Here is a 22800-nt window from a genome sequence, read left to right as displayed (position 1 = left end):
ATGAGTGGGGGCCTCCAGCTGAGCCCAGCAGTCCTCTCGGATCCACAAAACCAGGGTAATAAAGCATAGCTGAAGCAGTTGTCCTGAATCAGGAAGAAGCATGGAAGATGGCAGGCCCCAGATGGATGACAGGCCCGCACACAGTGGGGGCAGCAATGGAGAAACAGCAGCCGTTGTGGTAAAACCTCCTTCACATCAATCTGGCCAATGCTCTTAATTATCTGGACAAGACTGAATTTTTAAAATTAAAAAAAAAATTCTCAACTTGCAAACAAAGTGTGTCTTAAAACTTTGCCTCAAGTTGGCTTTCTGGGGACCCTGCAGGTATCTGTGTTTGGTCTCCCAGCCAGTCCCCAGAGGCTGTTTGACCTGCAAGGTCAGCCACACCACTGCACAGCTGCCACTCAGCACACACAGAGACGATGCACTGCCCCCACGTGCTGTGACGGCAGCCAATGAACTAGTACCGTTGAGAAAAACCCGTCTTTTATCCACCCAGAGGGTGATGGCATGGATGTGTATGGACATATGGCAAGACCTGTAGGCACCTTCCAAAGTATGAGATTCAGGGCTAGGGTGTTTCACTGAAGTTGAATAACACTAGATTTCATATCCATAACTAGAGCTGGCTTCTCACCCCAAAGCTGTACAGAAAGAAAATAAGGCTGAGACTAGAGAGAAAAACTCTTCAGAGTAAAAGAGAAAGGGTGTGCATGGGAATTGAACTGGGTACCCAGGGCTGAAGAGGATGTGGCCTTGAGAACAAGCATGTTTAAAAGTGGGCCAGGAATGGGGTATCAGTGAAGGAATGAACTTAGGAGAAAGAGGCCTGGCTGAAGACAAGGAAAAAGCAGAAAAGTCAGTGAGGGGTGGGGAGGAACCCAACACTGCCTGCATCCATGGGTGGGAGGGAGCGTGGACAGCTGCTCACCAGGCAAGAAGGCACCGGAGGGGCATCACCAGAACTGTTGTCAGCGCAGAGATCACTGGGCTCCGGAGCCCCTCAGAGACTTCGTATCTAGTTCCAGTGGCAAAACTCTAGGCCCAAAGAACTGACTACACAAAACGTGCCTATACCATGAGGAGCTGCACAAGTATGCCCACTGGCTAGAGGCCTGTGATGCAGCTGGGTGTCTGCCTTCCTACCTCCACAGGCACCTGAAGGATGCCTAACTGAGTGCTTCTGGGAAGCTACTGCAGAGATATGCAGTCATGGTGCTCGAAAGCCTAAGAATGGGGAAGCCCAGGCCCTTCTGCAGGCACCTCCTCCTAGACCTGTATGGGCGGCACCACTCAGCCCCAAAGGAGCCCCATCTGCAGCCTCTTCTCTGAAGTCCTGTGAGCTCCTGGTCTTCTTCGTCAGGGTTCTAATTTAGATGCTTCTCCCCCTTCCTCTGCCAAGTGTCCTATAATCATAGGGCTCAAGTCTCTCCCACTGGAGCGGTGGCTGTCAACAGCCAGAGAAGCCTCCTTCAGAAGACTAGTCAAGATCTGAGCTGCATCTTCCTCCCGGAGCCCCCAAGTTATCCTCCTTATGTGGTAAGCCAGCTGCCCAAGGGAGAGCCAAGCAAGCTCCCTTAAGCAAACGGTTCATCTATGGCAGGGAAACAGACGTGGCAGCCTCTGCCAGTCATACAGACCAGAGGCGGATCCCCGCTCTGTCACTGCCGGCTGTGAGGCCTCAAACAAGTCCCTGCACACTCCAGCCCTCTGTGTCTTGGTCAATAAAATGGGGATAACAACACTGTTCTCACAGGTGAGAGTAGAGACTAAATACATAGTAAGCAAAGGGACTAACATCTACTTATTGATTTTGGCTTGAAACAGGCCAAGCAGTGTGCTAGGAAACGGGGCCACACCATCCGGAGCCAGGCCCATGGCGCACACACAGCCAATGTGGCATTCCACTTTCCTGGAGTGCTTCTGTGGTGGGGGCCCCAATCATGATGCATGACCAGAACACACTTCTTGGAAAACATCAGAAATGGTCTTTGTGGATCCAGTCCCAGTTGGCTGCTCATTTCCATGCACCATAACCCCCCAGTGAAAGACACAGGGACCCCCAGAGCAGGCGCTGACCAAGTGCTAGGGACAGCAAGGCCATGGGCAGTGGGTATCTGAGTACAGAAGGCCATGACCTTCTTCAGCACTGGGTGCTTGGGACTCTGGAGAGAGGGTCAGGCTGAGCTGTGGGAGGTCTGCAAGCTCATCTTAAAGAGGCAGCTGCCATTCCACCACCAGGAAGAAGCAGCTAGCCTACCACCAGTAGTATTTTGTCATGGAGAAGCAAAACATGGAGAAGCCGGGAGAACCCTGGAAGGGCTATCTTCTTCCCAGCCTACCCCCCAGATAACCACATGGGGGACCAAGGGCCACACTAGTAAGCTGGCTGGGGATCATCAGATTGAGGGCTTTTGAAGCTGAGCCATAAAAGCTGCTCAATATGAGGAAATGGCCCAGCAACTGGGGTTCTCTGGACACTCAGCAGGAATAAGGTTCATTATTTCTCACCATCCAAAGGGTCTCTTAGAGGAAGGAACATATTTTTTGAGTGCCTACCTTGAACCAGGCATTCTGTAAAGTATTCACAAACATTATCTCAGCCTATCCCTCAACCACTCTGCCACCCTGCCAGGCACTGTTACCCCCTTCCACAGATGTGGAAATGGAGATGGAGGAACTTTACCCAAGGACACCCAGCTCAGGTAAGTGGAAGAACACATTTGTACCTCATCCATGCTCCTATCACACTGCACTGCCTCCAACATCAGGTACCTGGGACCAGGTGGCATTGCAAGGATGTCTGGGACAGACTGGACACACATCAAGAGAGTAGACCAGGCTAAAAGGAGGACAAGGTGCCCTCTCCAGCCAGGGCCCTGAGGGCTCCAGGGAGAGGAAAATCTCTTTTGCAGCCAATAAATGCAAAGTAGGAGGACATGCATATACCTCTGAGGCCTTAATAGCCAGGCTGGGGACAGCTGCCTGGCGGGGCTGGAACCTGCAAGAGACCAGGGCCAGCAGAACTGAATAAGCTCTTCAGAGGATTCTATGGAGACTGGCTGATTTGGTGTGCAGGTCAGCTGACTCATAAGGCAGCCGACATTCGGGCCCTGGTGGAGTCGACAGGGTTCCCTGAGGCCACCTCAGCCTAATGCACCAGAGACATTTTGTTAGGAAGATTACAGACTGAAGCGGGAGCACCAAAAATAATGAATCTGTGAGCGGATTTTATTTAGGTGTTGATTCATGGTTGTCCTATAAGCCAACAGCCCGTCAGAACTATAAATTAACGAGATAAAATGTTGCTGGCCCTCCATATTTCAGGCCGGGTATTGACATTTTAGAATCCACAGATTTTTAACTGTATTGATTGAGGACACCAGGATAAACGGCCTTGGCGCCAAATTCCCATTAACGACAATGGGCACCGAGTGACTAATTCTCAAAGCGCTGCGGTGAGAACGCCCTGCATTGCCTTCTCCTGGCAGGGAGTTCTAATTAGATTGAAATGAAAAAGCCAAATCACCAAGGGCGGAAAGAGGCAGATCAAGTAAAAAGGAAAATCAGACTTAGTGATGAGAAAGGACGAGATAAGTCAAACCAGGCCAAGAGCCACAGGGGCTGCCCAAGCCCACCAGCCTCTGCTAAAGAAAGCACCAGTACAACCTGGGATGGGGATGCAGAGCTGAGGTGGGAGACACATGGGGAGCCTACTCCCCTACCCCAGCAGCCACTGATGGGTTTCACTGCCCAGCAAGGGCCAGCCTCTACTCACACATGCCGAGCTGCTGCTCTGAGCCAGCCTGGCCAGATAATGAAGACACTAAGACTCCCTTGACAAGTCCCATTCGCACGGCGATTCCACACTAGTCAGGGAGACGGACACAGAAACCAGGAACCCCCTCAGCAGGAGAGGCCCCACCTAAGGAGCTGGAGGGCTTCCCCAGGGGTGAGGCCCAAACCCTGAGACCCTTTCCCCAAAGGGACAAAGAATATCCAACATGCTCACCACTATAGCCCAAGCACCAGGTCCTATACCTAGTAGGTAGTAAGTACCTACTGAATGAATGGAACTGAACGCTCAACAAATGAACCAGGTGGGGAATGCTATTCCCGGGAGAGGGGTGGAGCAGAAAAGCCCTAAGGACAGAGGCTAAACCACCCAACACACCACAGCTGGGAGGAGCACGCTGGGCCTGGGGCCAGACAAGCTTTTCTCCAGTAAAGTTCTGCCACCAACTGGACAAGGCATGTCTCTTCCCCTCCTCCGGTCCTCCACCCTGCCTCAGTCATACCCAATCAGCTGCAGACACTAGGGAGAACTGCCCAGAGTACAAATCAAGCCATGATTCTCTCCTACTCCACACTCAGCAATGGCCCCCTACTGCCATCTGCTGTGGCAGTCCCTAATTTGTCAGGCAGGAAGACTCTCTTTAAACATCTAAAAATTTCGGAACCACTCCCCCACACACACACTCACACACACCCACACACGCAATGGCACTGTCTAACATCTGTTGATTGAGATCCATTGGGACAAAGGGCCACTAGGAATCCATTACTGTTATTAAATGAACCTGTATTTGATCCATCCAACCTCACTCCTCACCTGCAAGAAGCACCGGTCCTGCACTCCATGGGTGGATAGTGTGGGTACCCAGGGGTGTTCAGTGACCCTGGAGGGGGAATAGCGGCTGGAGAACACACACCTCATAGGCCAGGAACTGCACCTTCAGACTCGCTGCCCCTGGGTTCCTGCACCCCACAATTCCAAACACACCATTGTGGTTCATGTTCCTGTAACAAATGTGTCCTCATTGCTCTACCTACTGAGAACGCACTTCCCTCCCCCTCAATCGTGCCCCCGTCACCTAAATTCTCTACCCCACTCGTTCTTGCCTCAGAGTAGGTTCCACTTTCTCCCAGAAGACATTCTTGATCTTCTAGGCTACAAGTTCCTGTACCTATATCTCGCCCTATCACTGTGACTTGAGATTCTCTCTGTGCTTCTGTCTGCCCCTTTCGCAAACAAGAGCTTCTAGGGCAGATCCTGGGTCTTGTTCCCTCTGTGTCTCCAATGCTGTACACAGTTTACTAGGAACACAGGCGTCATGGTGAGCCTGGCAGACCAGTGCCTGCAAACAGGAGTCTGACAGCACACGGTGCCAGCCCTGAAGGGTGAGTGGGGTCTAAATGAGACCTCATATGTAAGTGGGTGGTTGGGATATAACCTGCTGCAGTCATCACCAACTAGGTGGCACCAAACCCCTGAGCCCTGGCCCCCTCATTGACTCTGTAGAGCTCATGGTAAGACTACAAACAGTTGGGGAAACACTTTGTTGAGAAGAAAAACATCATACACTCAGCACAGTGGAGAGGGCACAGGATTTGCAATTGCAGACATGGCTTAAATCCTCACTTGCCATGCACCACTGGGAGGCTCTGAGCAAGCTACTTGCTGCTGTGAGCCTCAGGCTTCTCACCCATGAATAGGGGAAAAGAATCATGGGCAGCCTGTGGCATGGTACTGGCCATTGATGCAGCCACGAGTCTTGTCTTCATCCTCACTGTGAGCGCATGAGGTTCGAGCAGCAGAGCAGTGAGGCTGCCCCTCAGCAGTCCAGAGGTGATGAGGGTATTCGAGGTAGGAAACAAACCGCACAGATCCCCCAAACTATCCATTGGTTCCTTCCCTGTACCCCCTCCAAGCTGCTGGGCAGAAGCTGTGTGGTTGGGCTGAGAACTGTCATCTCCTGCTTGCCAGACCCTAGCGCCTCCACTGTTGGGCATGGGAGACCTCTCTGCAGGCTGAAGGGGACACCTCATGGATGGGTAGCAACTCTGGCCTCCCCTCCTGGCCTCGGCAGAGTGTCCAGCAGAAAACTGACCAGAAGGAGCCCAGGGAGGAAAAGGCAACGTGGTACTTAGACCATACAGCCTGAGTCGGGGCAGAGGTTTCAGGCCAGCTCCATACCTCTGGCTCTGTTCTCACCTGATGAGCACAAATGAGACCCCACTCAGGGGCTGCAGCTAGATTGGGTGTGTAGGAGCACTCAGTAATATAAAGTTCTTTCCACTGACTTATCTCTCCTTCTCGCCCTGCTTGTCAAGAGCCCCCTTAGGATTTACCCAGCACAAATCCATCTTACCCAAATGCCTTTTCAGTGTAGGCATTAAAGCAGAACTCGTTTGCAGACTTTCCCTATGAGCTGGAATCATTCCTTACAGCCTTTCAACGATAATGAATTGACAGGAATTCTAAACTGATTCCAACCGAAGGACATTGTGATAAAGCTAAATCTATTTTGGTACAAATTACATGTCAGAAGTTGATTAAAAAGCCACCTCTTTATCCATCCCCACAGCTTGGGGCTGAGACAACCTTGGGGCTCTGTCCTCTGGGCAGGCTGGCAGAGGCCCACCTCGAACCCTCCATGGAGAGTCTTGGTTCCAGGCAAATGCCTTGGAAACATAATCTCCAAGTGTGAGCTTCTTCTGAGGGCTATGTCCTATTGCCCTGAAACTGTATGCAGCTTGTGGCTACTGACCACCCAGAGAAGCTTCCCAACGAGAAAGCTGACTCAGTTGCCAGCTCCGAGGGAGGGGTGCCTCAGGATAACAATGCAGTGAAACACACCTGTTTCGAGGTCTGTTAGGTGTAGGGCGAAGTCGAAGCCACCACTGAGGATGCGCCGGCCACAGGGAGACCACCGGGCAGCCCGCACCGCCTCGCTATGCAGGGAGTATGTCTGTAGGCAGCGGCCTGAGTCCACAGCGTTCCACACCTACAAGGCAAACACAGTGCCCGATGTCAAAAACAGGGACCTGACCTCCAGGGCTCAGCTTGACCCCTCTACAGGAGGAGAGGGACTCACAGTGGAACTAGATTCCTGTTATTTTATCATCAAAACAATACCTAGCTGTTAGACTTTTCCTTACAGAGGTGCAAAGACCTGGGGCTGATGAATTGAAGGGGAGCTTTTTCCCAAAACCTTTACTGGGGTTAAGGAAGCCCTCAAGAAAACAGCATGCTTGACTTCTGCCACCCAGCCTCCAAGCCCTTCCCATCCACTCTGCAGCTACTCCCCACCAAACATCCTGCTCTGCTCACACTTCCTTTAGCCCAGTGTTGCCTGCATCTCTGACATCTGTCCTCTTGGACAGGGCTTTGTGAGCCCTGGAATGGACACTACACCAGGTCAGGCTCTCTTCAGCCCAGTTTTAAGAGTAAGATCCAAAACAGAGCTTGCCACACCTGTGCATACAACCAGGCAAGGACCCAAAGGGCCAGCTGTCCTTTTTTCTGGGCAGAAGGTACTATCCTTCATTCCCACCCTAGCTTTCCATGGTGATGAGGTCTGTGGCAGAAAGCCCCATGTACATTCAGTGACTTCTGAAATATGTTCTTAAGCCAAGTATAGAACCACACAATCTAAGAGCCAGGGCCACTCCACACGTGAGAGAGCCCTTCACCAGCTCTCCCAAGAACCCCAAGGAACAGCTGGTTAGCATGGAGCCTGGCAGGGCTGGCTCTGGGCTTGGGCATGCACTGACGCCCAGGAGGGCTAGTCTCCTACCTTCACTGTCACTACAGGAAGCAGGGGATGCTCCTGCCCAACACCTGAGGTGGCTCAGAGGATCGAACATGAGAAGCAAGAAGAGCATCTGCAGCCAAAACATGGGCATCAGAGCCAAGTGTCTCCTATGTGCTTGCAGGTCATGTGACTTGGCCTCCCTGGCCTCTATCTCCTCTTCCACAACGTGGGGGTTAAGAAGAGCCTCATCCCAAGGACTGTGGTGAGGGATAAGTGGGGCTGGTGGGCGTGCTCCTTGGGGCTTGCCATGCACAGAGTTCTTAAGAGCAGTGTTCTCAGACTCTCTCTCAGTTACATCAGGAACCCAAGCTTCACATCTTCATTTCCCTAATATCCCAAAGTGTACCTACACATCCACAGACCCAATCTGGAGACAGACTTCCTTTCAAGATGGGAAAATTCATCCTGCTGCATCCTCAAAGTCCTCAAAATGCAAAGGATCAGAGTTCTGAAAGAATGTTTTCTGGGTATATGTAAATGTCTGAGCTTAAGAAAATAAGAGGTCAATAGCAGCCATCAAAGCATGCTAAGAGCTCGGATCCTTTTTTTCTTCTTAGGGATTAATAGCTAGGGTCTCAAACTGAAAAATCAAGAAATAGCAGCATTTACATTTGAAATATGGACAGAGGGGTGCCTGGCTGGCTCAGTCTGGTAGAGATGCAACTCATCTCAGCATGAGTTCCAGCCCCACGTTGGGCGTGGAGCCTACTTAAAGAAAAAACAAAAAGTTTGAAATATGGATAGAAATAATGGAAGAAACAGCCAGAAGACTTCAAAGTGGAGTGGGAGTTTGTGGTAGAACAGAGTGCAGTTTTTTCCAAAACTATGTACAAGTAAGACTAATAGAAAAAAATAAAGTAAAATTAATGAGCTACACCTACAGGGTTAACATGGCTAAACAATAGAAAACATAATATTGATTATATAAGACAAGCTGCATATATGCAGCAAAAAGCCATCTAAATTATAAAAACACACGAAACACTACTTAATGCTCATAGCTTCTACTGAAAAAGGAAGGAAGGAAGGAAAGGAGGTAGGGAGGGAGGGAAAAGAAAAGAATGGAGGTAGGGAGGGAGGGAAAAGAAAAGAATAAGTGTGGGGAGAATGTGGTGAAACTGGACCCTCCGTGCACTGTTGACCTCTCCCTCTGCCTCCCCACCATTGATGCTCCCTCTCGCACCCACTCTCTCAAATAATTTTTTTAAAAAAATTGTGCATAGAGTCACCAGAGGATCCAGCAAGTCCACTTGTGTGTACATACCCAAGAAACTGAAAACAGGGTCTCAAAAGAGATATCTGCACACCAACGTCCATAGCAGGAGCCAAAAGGTGGGAGCAACCCCAGTTAGTCTATCAATAGATAAATGGATCAACAACACCTGGTCCATCCATACAATGAACTACAATTCAGGCTAAAAAAGAAGGGAGATTCTGACACCTGCTCCAATGTGGATGGACCCTGAAGACACCGTGCTGGGTAACATAAGCCAGTCACAGAAGGGCAAATACTGTATCATTCTATTTACATGAGATTCCTAGAAGGTCAAAATCATAGCTATCGAAAGGAGAATGGAGGCGCCAGGGACTGGGAAGGGGAGAGTAGGAAGTCAGTGTTTAATGGGGACACTGGGTTAGGGTTAGGGTTAGGGTTAGGGTCCCCATTTTTATTTTAGTTTTATTTAGTTTTAGTTTTATGAGACAGTGTCTCATTTATTTAGTTTTAGTTTTATGAGACAGAGTTCCAGAGATGGATGGTGATGATGGTTGCACAGCAATGTGAATGAATGTGCCCACTGCCACTGAACTGTGCACTTGAAAATCGTTAAAACAGTAAATCCTGTGCTTTATGCATTTCACCACAATCTTAAAAACACGCATGATGCAAAAATCTATCATGTTTATTTGTGCATTTGCAGTAAGACTACAATAACATGTATGAAGATGGCAGTCACTCCAGGGAGTGGCAGGCAAGGATGGGGCTGGGTGAAGAGCACTATGAACACTACACTGTATTTCCGAGAGAGAGAGGAAAAGAGAATATGACTATGCCTTGAAGCAAATATTCCCAAATGTTTCCATCTATTAAACTATTCATTTGGGAAGACACCTGAGTGGCTCAGTAGGCTAAAGCATCTGACTCTTGATTTTGGCTTAGGTCATGAACTCAGGGTTGTAAGCTCAAGCCCCATATCTGGCTCTGTGCTGAGCATTAAGCCTGCTTAAGATTTTCTCCCCCTGGGATCCCTGGGTGGCGCAGCGGTTTAGCGCCTGCCTTTGGCCCAGGGCGCGATCCTGGAGACCCGGGATCGAATCCCACGTCGGGCTCCCGGTGCATGGAGCCTGCTTCTCCCTCTGCCTATGTCTCTGCCTCTCTCTCTCTCTATGTGACTATCATAAATAAATAAAAATTAAAAAAAAAGATTCTCTCTCCCTCTAATGCTGCCCCTCCCCACCAAAAAATAAATAAATAAAAATAAACTCATTTTTTCCATTCATTCAACAAACATTTCCTGAGTACCTGCTATTAGCCAGGCATTGTTCAGCAGTAAATAACTAAAACAAAATCCCCTATCTTCAATGAGACAGACATTAAACAAGAAAAACAAGTAGCATCTAGACAGTATACAAGGTGGTGTTAAAGACTAAGGGCATAAGTGAGCAGGAAAGGGGACCTAAGGTCAGGAGGAGGAGTGGAAATGGTGGTGGCTTTTAAGGAAGATCTGAAAGGGTGAGGAAGGAAGCTGTACAGAAATCAGGGAAGAACCTTACAGGCAGAAACAGGGCCCCTCTGGCTACTATGCCAGGAATAGAGTGCAGGGCAGGGGAGACACAGGGACACAGTGTGGAACTTCTGCAAGAATCTGGGGGAGAGAGAAGCACAGCTGGACCAGTTGGAGGCAGGAGAAAAGCAGCCTCTCTTGGAATGTAGAACCAACAAAATAAGGAGAAGGAGAAGAAGGTTAAGGAATGAGGAGGAAACAAGGGGAGGAAGAAAGAGAAGAGGAGGAGAAAGCACCAAGGCCCAAAGCAGCAAACTGGTGAGTCTGAATTCTTGGCCAGGGAGGCCTTCTGAATCAGCTGTGGAGACATGTTTAAGGCAATCCATCAATCTGTAAATTGTCCGATAACTCTCCTCTGAAGTGAAAAATGCATACTTGGCTCTCCTGGTTGATATACACACAAGGATAGCGTCAGAATCAATGCAGACCAGTCAGCCACTTCTCAAAGCTACCCAGGGTGAAGGAGAGAAGAATCTCTGCTAATCGCTCTCCCTAATTGAATTTAATGTTCACTGTCAGGTTTTAAAGATTAATTCCCAAACACTGTGGCAGCCTGAAGTGTGTACCTTTTTCCAATTAAGTAATTAGAGATACCAATCTGCCTCCGTGGAATTAAGGAGTTAAGTCTTCTGTCAAATGTTCTAAGATGACTTGATGCATTAACTAGAGAGAGACATTCTATGTGTCCAACAGAAATCAGATTCAGAAAGAACATGACAAATAAAATGTGCATTTGCTTGGCTGTACTGTATTTACTGTGGTTCCCACATCCTGGTTACTGATACACGGCCCCATTAGGGGCTCCTCACAGTCTCTTAAGACCTATTGCTTTAGCAACATTCCCCCTCCCTACCTGTCCACCTTTTGTTTTTGATTACAAAACAAATACAACCTCCTTGTAAAATATTCAAATTACATAGATGCGCAAAAAAACAATATCCCATAGGAATCAACGGCAAGATTGTGGTTTCTCTGATTGTGGTTTTTCTTACTTAAAAGTAAGTCTGCCCTGGGAAACACACCTCAGAAACACAAAGAAAAAAATAAGAATCATCCATAATTCTACCATCTGGACATAATAGCTATCAAACTTCTGGGTGAACTTTGCCTCTGATTTGGCCCCTCCCTGACATCTCCTGCCTTGCAGACCTTCCTAGTCCACCATACCTCCTGGTCTCTTTTCCACCCCTGACACTCCTGCTGCCCCATGACATCATTCCAGAGACCACTATCAGACTCATTGGCTCAGCAAGCCTGTGCAACCGGTGCCCAAATTTCACCAAGACATGTGCCTGCAAAAGCTTGGGATTCCTTTACAACGTGAGTGTCAAGGGCTAGAATTGCATTGAATCTACAGACCAATTTGGGGAGATGCCTTAACAATATTCAGTCTTCCAATGCATGAAAAGGATATGTCTCTCCTTTTATTTAGGTCTTCTTTAGTTTCTTTTTTTTTTTTTAATTTTTATTTATTTATGATAGTCACAGAGAGAGAGAGAGGCAGAGACACAGGCAGAGGGAGAAGCAGGCTCCATGCACCGGGAGCCCGATGTGGGATTCGATCCCGGGTCTCCAGGATCATGCCCTGGGCCAAAGGCAGGCGCCAAACCGCTGCGCCACCCAGGGATCCCTCTTCTTTAGTTTCTTGAGTGATATTATGCAGTTTTTTAATGAAAAAATCTTGCACATCTTTTGTCAAATTTATTCCTAATGACTTCATGTTTTGATGATATTGTAAATAGTATTTTTGATTTTTAATATCAGGTTGTTTCCAATACTTAGAAATATAATTAATTTTTGAATATTAACCTTCAATTCTGCAACTTTGCTAAACCAACTTTTCAATTCTAGAAGCTTTTTTGTAGATTCAGTAGAATTTTCTACATAGACAAATTGGGTTGTCTGCAAATAAAGATAGTTTTACTTCCTCCTTTCCAATATGGATACTTATACTTCTTTTTCTTGTCTTATTGCACTGGCTAGAATCTACAATGCTGAAGAAACATGGTGGGAGTGGATACCCTTGCCTTGTTCCCGGTCTGATGGGGAAAGCAGTCCATCTTTTATATAGTTAAGTAAAATGTGAAAGCTAATGTTTTCATACATGCCCTTATCAGTTTGAGGAAATTCTATTTCTAGTTTGCACAATGTTTTTATCAGACATGAATACTATTTACATATTGTCAAAAGTTCCTTCTGTATCTCTTCAAATGATCATTTGGTTCTTCTTTTATAGTTCATTAATATGCTGAAATATATAGATTGATTTTGAAATGTTAAGTGAATCTTGCATTGCTGAGACAGATCTTACTTGGCCATGATATTATAAATTCATGGAAATAAAGAGGTATGTATACACACATACATACATATAAACACACACATAGTTGGATTAATCTACTAAAACTTTAAAAATTTTGTATCTATGTTCATGAAAGATATTGATATATCACTTTCTTCCCTTACAATGTCTTTTTCTTGTTGGGTATAAGGTAATGATGCCTTCACAGGATAAGCTGGAAAGTGTTTCCTTCTCTATGATTTTCTGGAAAAGTTTGAATAGAATTGTACAGTCATTTCCTAGGGCTGCCATAACAAAGCACCACAAACTGAGTGGCTTAAACAACAGAAATGTATTATCTCATGATCAAGGAAACTAAAAGTCAGAAATCAAGGTGTTGGCAGGATTGGCCCTTTCTGAGGACCATCTTCCAGATCTTTATTTTGACTTGTACATGGTTGTCTTCACATTCACAAGGTGTTCTCTTTGTATGTATGTCTGTCTCCAAATCTCCCCTTATTAGGACACCAATTATACTAGATTAGGGCCCATCCTAAAGGCCTTATTTTAAGTTTATTATCTCTATAAAGACCCTATCTTCAAATAAAGACACATTTTAAGGCACTGGGGGGGTTAGGACTTCAAAATATAAATTTTGAGAGAGACACAATTCAATCCATAACAAACCGGTATTGTTTCTATCTTAAATGTTTGGTAAGATTCACTAGTGAGGTCATTTGAGCCTGGAGTTTCCTTTGTGAGAAGGTTTTTAACTATAGATTCAACTTCTTTAATAGATATGGGGCTTTAGGAATTATCAATTTCTTCAGGAGTGAGCTTTTCCTGTTTGGGTCTTTCAAGGGATTTATCCATGTCATCTAAGCTGTAAAATTCATTGGCACAAAGTTAATCATAACATTACCTTAGTAGCCTTTTAATATCTTTAGAATTTGTAATTAAGTCACTTCTCACATTATGTTAGTAATTTGTGTCTTTTCTATTTTATTCCTGATGAGTGGCTGACGGTTTATCAGTTTCAATGATCTCAACGAACCAGCTTTTGGTTTTACTGATTTTTCTCCACTGTTTATCTGTTTTCTATTTCAATTATTTCTGCTCTTATCTTAATCTCCTTTCTTTTGCTTACACTGGGTTGAATTTGCTTTTTTTCCCCCTAGGGTCTTAAAGTGGAAGCTGAGATCACAGATTTGAAATTTTCTTTTTTTTTTTTTTTAATATAGGCATTTAGTGCTATAAATTACCAGCTGAGAACTGCTCTAATACATTTCATATGTTGTACCGTCACTTGTATTTAGTTCAAAATGTTTTCTAATATATCTAACAGACTCTTCCTTGACCCAGAGATTATTTAGATTATTTGTGTTTAGTTTTCAAATATTTGGGAATTTTTCAGATACCTGTTAATGATTTTTTATTTAATCCCATGATCATTAAAGAATATACTTTAAATGCTTTCAATCATTTTACATTTACTGGGACTTCTTTTATGGCTTAGTATTTGGTCTATCTTGGTAAACATTCCATGTACACTTCAAAAGAATGTATATTCTGCTGTTGTTACATAGAGTGTTAACACAGACCAAATTGGGTGATAGTGTTATTCAAATATTCTATATATTGGGATCCCTGGGTGGCGCAGCGGTTTGGCGCCTGCCTTTGGCCCAGGGCACGATCCTGGAGACCCGGGATCGAATCCCACATCGGGCTCCCGGTGCATGGAGCCTGCTTCTCCCTCTGCCTGTGTCTCTGCCTCTCTCTCTCTCTGTGACTATCATGAATAAATAAATAAAATCTTTAAAAAAAAATATTCTATATATTTACTGACTTCCTGTCTACTTCATCTATTGATTATTGATAAAAGGGTGTTGAAACCTGCAACTATAATTGTGGATTTGATTATTTCTTCACTCAATTCTATCAGTTTTGCTTCATGTATCCTAAAGCTCTTACTAGGTATATATTTATGCACCTAATGGTATGTCCTTTGATGAACTGACCCCTTTATCATTTTAAGATAAATCTATTCCTGCTAATATTCTTTGCTCTGAAATCTACTTTGCCTAATGTTAATATGGCTACTCTAGTTTTTTAAAATTGTTATTAGTGTGGTATATCTTTTTCTATCCTTTTACACTTAACTTTTTGCATCTTTATATATATTTTTAAAGATTTTATTGGTTTATTCATGAGAGACAGAGAGAGAGAGAAGCAGAGACACAGGCAGAGGGAGAAGCAGGCTCCATGCAAGGAGCCTGATGTGGGACTCAATCCCAGGACCCTGGGATCACACCTTGAGCCAAAGGCAGATGCTCAACCACTGAGCCACCCAGGCATCCTTGCATCTTTAAAGTGGGTTTCTTGTAAGCATTGTATACTTGCCTTTTTATCCAATCTAACAATCTTTCTCTTTTATTTTTTTAAAGATTTGTTTGTTTGTTTGTTTGCTTGTTTGAGACACAGAGAGAGGCAGAGACATAGGCAGAGGGAGATGCAGGTTTCTTGCAGGGAAGCCCAATGTGGGACTCGATCCCAGGACCCTGGGATCATGGCCTGAGCTGAAGGCAGACACTCAACCACTGAGCCACCCAGGTGCCCCACAATTTTTGTCTTTTAAATAGTGTATTTAGACCAGGGTGCCTGGGTGGCTCAGTAGGTTAAGTGTCTGACTCTTGATTTTGGATCAGATCATCATCTCAGTCATGAGACCAAGCTCCAAGTCAGGCTCCAAACCCAGTGTGGAGCTTGGGATTCTTTCTCTTCCTCTGCCCTAACCTCTGCTCCCATTCACACATACTCTCTACATACATACATACACACACAAACCTGGGTATTTAGACCATTTCATCTATTGTTGATACAGTTTGGGTTTAAATTTGCTATTTTCTTTTTTTTTTTTTTTAAGATATTATTTATTGGGGCATCTGGGTGTCTCAGTCGGTTAAGCGTCTGCCTTCAGCTCAGGTCATGGTCCCAGGGTCTTGGGATCAAGCCCTGTGTTGAGCTCCCTGCTCAGTGGAGAGCGTACTTCTCCCTCTGCCACTCTCCCTGCTTGTGTGCACAGGCTCTCACTCTCTCTCTCCCAAATAAATAAATAATTTTTTAATGTTATTTATTTATTTGAGAGACAGAGTGCAAGCAAGGGAAGAGCAGAGAGAGGAGAAGCAGACATTGTGCTGAGCACAGAACCCCACGTAGGGCTCCACCTCACAAACCTGAGATCATGACCTGAGCCAAAATCAAGACTGGGATGCCCAACCAACTGAGCCACTCAGGCACCCCATGCTGTTTTTCATTCATCTCATTTATTCTTCGTTCCCTCTTTCCCTTTTTTGCCTTCTTTTGAATTGGACATTTTTTGTTATTTCATTTTATCTCCTATTGTTAGATTACTAACCATAAATCTTTGTTTTATTACTAGTTGCTTTAAGGTTTATAGCATACATCTGTAACTTATCACAGTCTACCTTCAAGTAATATTAGTGCTTGTTTTATGAAAACCATAATAATAATACATACCATTTTCCCCATCTCAGCTTGTATGCATTATCATACATTTTACACAAATCTCATAAAACATGGTTATTGTTTTTACTTTAAACAATCATCCATTATTTAAAGTGATTTTTAAATAAGAACAAAAATTATTTACATTTACCCACATAGTTACCACTTCTGCTGCTCAGCATTCCTCTGCGTAAACGTAGATCTCTATCTAGCATCATTTTCCTTCTGCCTTGAGAAATTTATTTAATATTTCCCATTGTACAAGTCTGTTGGTGGTGAATTACTTCAGCTTATAAATGTCTAAAAAAAACATTGTGCCTTTCTTTTAAAAACATATTTTGCTGGGTATTAAATTTTAGGCTGACAGTGGTTGGTTTGTTCTTTTTTCTTTCAATACTTTAAAGTATGTTGTGCCACTGTCTTCTGGCATTATTTCCAGTAAGAAGTCTGCTGTTATCCTTATCTTCATACCTCAGTATGCAACTTGCCTTCTTACCCTCTTTGGTTGCTTTCAAAATGTTTTTCTTTGTCACTGGTCATAAATTCCATTAAGATTTTCCTTAGTGGACCTCTTTCTTCATGTTTCTTGTGCTTAGGGCTCACTAAGGTTCTTGGTTCTGTGGGTTCCTAATTTTCATCAAAAAATTTAAAAAATTTTTTCTGCTCTCTCTTCGAGGACTTCAAGTTCATGTATATCAGGTGAGCCTGAAGTTGTCCCACAGCTCATTGATATCCCGTTCACTTTTTTCCCCAAGCTTTTTACTCTGTATTACATTCTAAAATGTGTCTATGTCTTTAAATTTGCTAACCTTTTATTGTTTCTGATTTGCTATTAATCTTATTAACCTGGTAACTTTTCATCTGAATTTTTTTTTTCCAGTTCTAGAGTTCAATTTGGATCTTTGTTCTATCTTCCTTGTCTCCTTAACATGCTCATGTTTTTCTCTACCTTTTGGATATATGGAGCATATTTATAATAGTTGGCTTAATATTCTTACTGACTAATTGCATCATTTGTGCCATTTCTGGGTCTGCTTCTATTGATTGGCTTTTCTTCCAATCATAGTTTGGATTTTTCTACTTCTTTGCATTCCTTGTAATCCCTGTTTGGATGCCAGACACAGAGAGTTTTACTTTAGTGGATGTTATGTATTTTTGTATTCCTATAAATACTTTTGAGGTTTGTTCTGGGACACAGTTAAATTACTTGGAAACAGTTCACTCCTTGCCAGGATAGTTCCGAAGCTCTGATAAGAGAGACTAGAGCAGTATTTAGTCTAGGGCTATTTTACTCTGCTGCCGAGGGAACACGCTAATGAATTATGAGGACTTCCCACTCTGCCTTGAGGTACTATGAACTATTCTTGGCCTTGTGAGCTCTGGGGATAGCGCACCCTGATCCTCTTGAGTGGTTCTTCTCCCGCTTCAAGAACTTCCTCACACACATGCTGATCAAGTACTCCACTCTGAAGGAGACTCCCACAGATCTCTGGAGCTTTCCCTTGGTGCAGCTCTCTAATCTCTGCTTCTTTGTCCTGAGAACTCCAGTGGCCATGACTTCCTGGACTCCCAGCTTTGTCTCCTCAGGTCAGGGAGACCACTGGGATCCATCTGGGTCTCTACTCCCTATGCTGAAGCCTGGAAACTCTCACCAGGCAGTCAGCTGGGGCAGTCACAGGGCTCATTTCATTTTGTTTCCCCATCTCTTAGGGATCACTGACTACATCGCCTAGTGTTCGATGTCAAAAAAAAAAAAAAAAAAAAAAAAGCATTGCTTCTTACATTTTGTCTGATTTTTAAAAATTGTTTAAGATTGGAGCATAAGGGTAGCCCCGGTGGCTCAGCGGTTTAGCGCCACCTTTGGCCCAGGGTGTGATCCTGGAGACCCAGGATTGAGTCCCACGTTGGCCTCCCTGCATGGAGCCTGCTTCTCCCTCTGCCTGTGTCTCTGTCTCTCTATGTGTGTCTCTCATGAATAAATAAGTTAAATGTTTAAAAAAAAAAAAAAAGATTGGAGCATAAATCTGGTCTCTATTACTCCATCTTAGCCAAAAGTGTAAGTCCCCATAAGTTACTTAGAAATGTGTGGTTTAATTGCCAAACATTTATTATTTTTCTTATTGCTCAATATCTCATTTTTTATTACTAATTTAATTCAACTGTAAACAGAGATTTTGTTCCCTGTTGTTTGAATCCTTTTAAATGTACTGAAATTTGCATATGACCTATCTTAGTAAAGCACTATTTGAATTTGAAAAGCAAATGTATCCTGTACCTGTTATGTAGTGTTCTATAAATGTCAATTAAGTTAAGGTAGTTGATAGTGTCAGATCTTCCAACTTTATTGATCTGTCCAATTGTTCAACCATTAGAGAAGAGGGTTAAAATCTCCACATAGGGGCAACCTGGGTGGCTCAGTGGTTGAGCGTCCATCTGCCTTTGGCTCAGGGTGTGATCCCAGGGTCCTGGGATTGAGTCTCACATTGGGCTCCCTGCAGGGAGCCTGCTTCTCCCTCTGCCTGTGTCTCTGCCTCTCTCTTTGTCTCTCATGAATACATAAAATCTTTAAAAAAAAATCTCCACGTATATGTATGAATCTTTTTATTCTCCCTTTAATTCTATGAAAAAAATTTCATGTATCTTTTTGAAGCTCTGTTATTCAGTGCATACACAATTGTTATGTCTTCCAGAGAAATTCTTGATTCTTGAATCACTATGAAATGTCTTATCTCTTACCTCTGGTAATGTCCTTTGTCTTGAAGTCTATTTTATTGGTTAGTATTAACAATACTCTCAGTGCTCTTATGCCTACTATTTGGATGGTATCTCTTTATTCCATCTACTTACTTTTACCCTGTTTCTTTTTTACTTAAAGTACACTTCTTTTTGACAGCATATAATTTAGTCTCACTTTTGTATCCATTCTGACAATCTCTTTCAATTATAGTGTTTAATCCATTTACATTTAATATGATTGTTGATATGACCAGATTTACATCTATAATTTTGCTGTTTTCTTTTACCTCTGTTTTATTCCTCTCTTCTTCCTTTACCGCCTTTTTTTTTTTTTTTTAAGATTTTATTTATTTATTCATGAGAGACACAGAGAGAGAGAGAGAGAGAGAGAGAGAGAGGCAGGGACACAGGCAGAGGGAGAAGCAGGCTCCATGCAGGGAGCCTGATGTGGGACTCGATCCCAGGACTCCAGGATCATGCCCTGGGCCAAAGGGGCAGGCACTAAACCGCTGAGCCACCCAGGGATCCCCTTTACCGCCTTCTTTTAAAATAACTATTTTTACAATGCCATTTTACTTACTGGCTTTTTAGCTATTCCTCAATGTTATTTTTTTAGTGGTTACTCTAGGGATTATAATATGCATTCTTAACACTTTAAAGTCCTTTTACAGTTAAGATTGTACCAGTTTACATAAAATATAAGAAGCTTGAAACCATGTATCTTATCCAAGCCCATTCTTTATAGTTGTCACATGTATCACATCCATGTTACAAACCCACAAGCAAAATGATCATTTTTGCTTTCAATAATCATCATCGAAAGAGAAAAAATAGTCTTGTATATTTTCCCACATATTTACCATTTCTAGGCTCTTCACTCCTTTTTTTTTTTTTTTTTGGCTCTTCACTCCTTACTGAAGATCTGAGTTCCTATCTGGTATCATATTTCCTTGTCCTAAAGAATTTCCTTTAACATTTCTGAGTGCCTGTCTGCTATCAATGAATTCTCACTAGTTGTCATTTATCTGAAAATGTCTTTAATTCACCTTCATTCCTAGAGGATACAGAATCATGAGTTGACGTGTTTAGTTTTGTTTTTTTTATCAGCACTTTAAAGATATCATTCCACTGCTTCTGGACTCCACAGGTTCTGATGAGAAGTCAGTGATTTTCATATCACTATTCTCCTCCACATGATATTTATTTTTCTCTGGCTACTTTAAAATTCTTTCTTTATCTCTGGTTTCCATGTTTGACTATGATATGCCATGGTGTGATTCTCTTTATATTTGTCCTGTTTGGGGTTTGCAAAGTTTTTTTTTTTCTTTTTGTCTGTAAATATACATATTTCATCGAATTTGGGAAATTTTCTGGCAATATTTCTTCAAATAATTTTTTCTTTCCTCATTCTCTGTCATCCTCCTTCTAGAACTCAATTATATGTACAGTATTATAATATATATTACATAAATATTTTTGAATATTGTCCATAGGGCCCTGAATATATTTTTTCCCTGTTCTTTTTCTGTTTTCAGGTTGAATAATTTCTTTTTTTTAAGATTTTATTTATTTATTCATGACAGACACAGAGAGAAAGAGAGAGAGGCCGAGACACAGGCAGAGGGAGAAGCAGGCTCCCTGTAGGGAGCCTGAGGAGACTTGATCCCAGGACTCCAGGATCACACCCTGGGCCAAAGGCAGGCACTAAACCACTGAGCCACCCAGGGATTCTCCCAGGTTGAATAATTTCTATTGTTCTATCTCCAAGTTCACTGGCTCTTTCTTCTGATATCTCCATTCTGCAATGGAGTCCAAATGATGGATTCTTTATTTCAGAAACTATATTTTTCATTTCTAAGATTTCCATTTGTTTTTCTTTATAGTTGCCATTTCTCTACAGAGATTTCCTATCTTTATATTTATTGTAAACATATTTTCCTTTGTGTCCTTCAGCACTTTATAATAACTGCTAAAATACTTTGCTAATTTCAACATCTGAATATCTTGGAGACAAGCTCCACTAATTGCCCTTCTCTTGACTATGGGTCCCCTCTTCCTGTTTCTTCCTAGAGTAATTTGGGGGAATCACCAAATTTATGTTGTATAAACTCTGGATGGCTATGGTTCTCTAAAAAACTATTTTTTTTTTAAACAGTCAGCTAACGTGGTTCAACTCACATCTTAAACTGTGACTTTACTTAAACTGTCTCCTCCATTGTGTTCAGCAGCAGCAGCAATTTCTATTCAGTTCTCTTACTGTTAGCTGAGCTGCTTGGAGTCTCCTCCATGCAAGGGTTCAAGAGTCATCAAGAGATCTGGGCAGAGGGCAGCCCAGATGGCTCAGCGGTCTACGTCGCCTTCAGCCCAGGGCATGATCCCAGAGACCTGTGATCGAGTCCCACGTCAGGCTCCCTGCATGGAATGGAGCCTGCTTCTCCCTCTGCCTGTGTCTCTGCCTCTATCTTTCTCTGTGTCTCTCATGAATAAATAAATTAACTCTTAAAAAAAAAAAAAAGATCTGGGCAGAGCCTATACAGAGAAATTATGGCTCCTCTTCTCTGACTCTTTCCTGGAATCTCCCTCCTCACTTTCCAGCTGCTGTAGTTGCCCCCAAATTCTGTCCTCCGCTTCTTCAAGCCAGTAACATTGTAGGTTTTCTTTTTTTTTCTTTTTTTTTTCTTTTTTTTAAAGGAACACAAGGAATTCTGCTCTCGAGTTGTTTCTAAAGCGGGGATTTTTTTTTTTTTTCATGATAGTCACACAGAGAGAGAGAGAGAGAGGCAGAGACATAGGCAGAGGGAGAAGCAGGCTCCATGCACCAGGAGCCCGACGTGGGATTCGATCCAGGGTCTCCAGGATCGCGCCCTGGGCCAAAGGCAGGCGCTAAACCACTGTGCCACCCAGGGATCCCAACATTGTAGGTTTTCTATCCAACTTTTAGCTGCTCTGCCTGGCACAAACTGGAGCCCACCCTCAGGCAAGAAAACATAAAAGCAGGAGACTCATCCAATGTTATTTCCTTCTTCTAAGAGCTCCCTTCCAGTGTTTGTCTGCTTTTTCATTGCTTTCCCACACCTTCAGGTAGCTTGTTGTTGCTGCTGCTCAGAGTTTATGGTTGTCGGCTGTACAGTTACTTTGATAGGAAATACTCCTTCCTTACTGGAAGCCACATCTAACACCCAGTTTTAAGCATCTGTTTTGTAGTACTGAAGAGTAATACATCAGCCCACTCCTCACTTCCACCCCCATGCCTTGCCACACACATACCTGATTACCCCAATACCTTAATAACAATCTCCCAAACCCTGCTTTCTGGTAGGAATATTTAGAAGAGTGAGGAGATTGGAGTATTTGTTCTGTGGGTGAGCTGCTGTCACAGAGGTGACAAGAAGGCCAGGAGTGATCTATAAACTGATGTCATTTACTGCAGGCAGGAATGAGGAGCCAGGAATGATTTGAGGAGATGACCCCACCCACATTATTCCCCCAGCCCTGCCAGATTCAGGAAAGCTTATAGAGAGCCTGGGAAACCTGTAGGGTTCCTAGGATACACAGCATAGAAGTTTGAGCCAGTTTTGCTTGATTCTCTAAGGGCAGAGTACCTGGGCTGATAGATGTGTTACAAGGTGCTCACATTTGCAGAAATAGTGAGAACCAAAATAGTCTTTTCATTTTACACCATCTTCCTAAGAGCTTCCTAAAATGTTTTCTACACCAAATGATGCAAGATCCCTTAAAGGAAAGAATGAGGAGAAACTCAATCAGAATCTGTAAGTACATGGGCATTCATTATACAGAGAATTCCAAGAAATTATTCTCTCTATTCAATAAGGTCAGTACAAAGGGAAGGAATTTTAAATGTCAGCAGAAGCTGCAA

General features: G+C 43.7%; 1 protein-coding gene across 7 annotated transcripts in view; it reads right to left on the bottom strand.

Annotated features, from left to right (window-relative positions):
• The window catches only part of WDR25 (WD repeat domain 25), a 142980-nt gene that overhangs the window by 48476 nt on the left and 71704 nt on the right, over positions 1-22800 (bottom strand). For all 7 annotated transcript variants that reach the window (XM_038545717.1, XM_038545719.1, XM_038545718.1 and 4 more), the window contains one exon: positions 6641-6788. In XM_038545717.1, coding sequence (XP_038401645.1) covers positions 6641-6788 — 148 coding nt within the window. The remainder of the gene's footprint in view (positions 1-6640; positions 6789-22800) is intronic.

This window comes from Canis lupus, chromosome 8 (assembly GCF_011100685.1).
Source record: "Canis lupus familiaris isolate Mischka breed German Shepherd chromosome 8, alternate assembly UU_Cfam_GSD_1.0, whole genome shotgun sequence".
Taxonomy (NCBI): Eukaryota; Metazoa; Chordata; class Mammalia; order Carnivora; family Canidae; genus Canis; species Canis lupus.
This window is presented reverse-complemented; position numbering and strand designations above follow the sequence as displayed.